Below are 1,510 nucleotides of genomic sequence, written 5' to 3'. Positions count from 1 at the left end.
GGTGGGCCCCTGGAGGTGGAGCCCCGCGAGCCCGTGGTGGCGGTGGCCTTGGGCGGGTCGCGGCAGCTCACCTGCCGCCTGGCCTGCGAGGGCCACAGGGCCGCCTCAGTGCAGTGGCGGGGCCTGGACACCAGCCTGGGCGCCGTGCAGTCGGGCGCCGGAAGCAGCGTCCTCTCGGTGCAAAACGCCTCGCTGTCTGCGGCGGGGACCCGCGTGTGCGTGGGCTCCTGCGGGAACCTCACCTTCCAGCACAAGGTGCAGCTCCTGGTGTTCGGTGAGCCCCACCCCTCCACTCCTCCCCGCCTTTGCACAAGCCCGGCCCACCCAGCAGCCCTGTATTGTCTCCGACCCTATGCCACCTCTTCCAGAGAGTCTCCGGGGATTGCCCACCCTGCCCCAAGCTCAAAGCCTGCATGGCAAGCTCCCGAGTCGCTCTGAAATGCTTTGCATACTCTCTGCGTCGCGCCACCCCCACCCTTGCCCTCCCAGGCTTCACTGCCTCGCCCCCAATCCACCCCTAAACCTCCTGCCCTTTCTGCTCTGGACCCTTCCCCAGCACCTTATATTCTGGGCACACAGGGTGTGGCCGCTGGGCCTTCCCTGTCTCTGTGCACCAGCAGTCCCCACGGCCCCACTGTCCCCACCCCACGCCCCCTCCTCGGCCCTCTGGGCTTAGCCCACCCACCTCGAATTTTCCCCACACAGCCTTCCCAGACCAGCTGACTGTCTCTCCAGTGGCTCTGGTGGCCGGGCAGGACCGGGAGGTGGCCTGCACGGCCCACAACGTCACGCCCGCCGACCCCGACGCCCTCTCCTTGTCCCTGCTCCTGGGGGACCGGGAGCTGGAGGGGGTGCAGGCCCTGGACCACGATTTTGGGGAGGAGCCCCAGGAGGGCGAGGGCCAGCTGTTCCGAGTGACGGAGCGCTGGCTGCTGCCCCCGCTGGGGACACCGGCCCCGCCCACTCTCTACTGCCAGGCGACCATGAGGCTGCCGGGCTTGGAGCTGAACCACCGCCGGCCCATTCCAGGTGAGTCTCCGGGGCGCTGGCCAGCCTGCGTCTCAGAGTCCCCCAGGAAGCCGGCAAAGCCACGCCGCCCAGCTTCTATGAGCCTTGAGAAACGGGGTCCAGCAGCTCTTCTGAAACCCCGGTTCTGCCCTGCACCTACTGAGTCCTTATCCTGACGATCCATCTTTACTCTGGCCCTGGCGGTAGTCAGAGCGATGCTTCTAATTGGTTTATTTATTCACTCAACGTATATACTGAGCACTTACCCTGTGCCAGGCCCCACGAGCTCCCATCGTGCTCCGCCCTCCGCCCTGGTCCCCAGCTCCTACCTTCACCCCCGAGTCTGTCCTCCCCGCAGTAGCCACCAGAGGGCGCCGGTGAGCACCCGAGTTAGGCCCCGCCCCTCGGCCCACCGCCCTCAGGCTAACAGTCCACGACCTCCCCAGACCCGCACGGCCCTGCACGACCCGCCCGTTAGCCCTTCCGTGCCCTCCCCTCCTCC

General features: G+C 67.4%; 1 protein-coding gene across 1 annotated transcript in view; it reads left to right on the top strand.

Annotated features, from left to right (window-relative positions):
* Positions 1–1,510, top strand: part of MADCAM1 (mucosal vascular addressin cell adhesion molecule 1) — an 8,172-nt gene that overhangs the window by 4,307 nt on the left and 2,355 nt on the right. The window contains exons 3-4 of the mRNA XM_011375243.2: positions 1–274; positions 706–1,056. Coding sequence (XP_011373545.1) covers positions 1–274; positions 706–1,056 — 625 coding nt within the window. The remainder of the gene's footprint in view (positions 275–705; positions 1,057–1,510) is intronic.

This window comes from Pteropus vampyrus, unplaced genomic scaffold (assembly GCF_000151845.1).
Source record: "Pteropus vampyrus isolate Shadow unplaced genomic scaffold, Pvam_2.0 Scaffold267, whole genome shotgun sequence".
Taxonomy (NCBI): Eukaryota; Metazoa; Chordata; class Mammalia; order Chiroptera; family Pteropodidae; genus Pteropus; species Pteropus vampyrus.
Note: the sequence above shows the minus strand (reverse complement) of the source record. Positions and strands in the feature narration are given on the sequence as shown.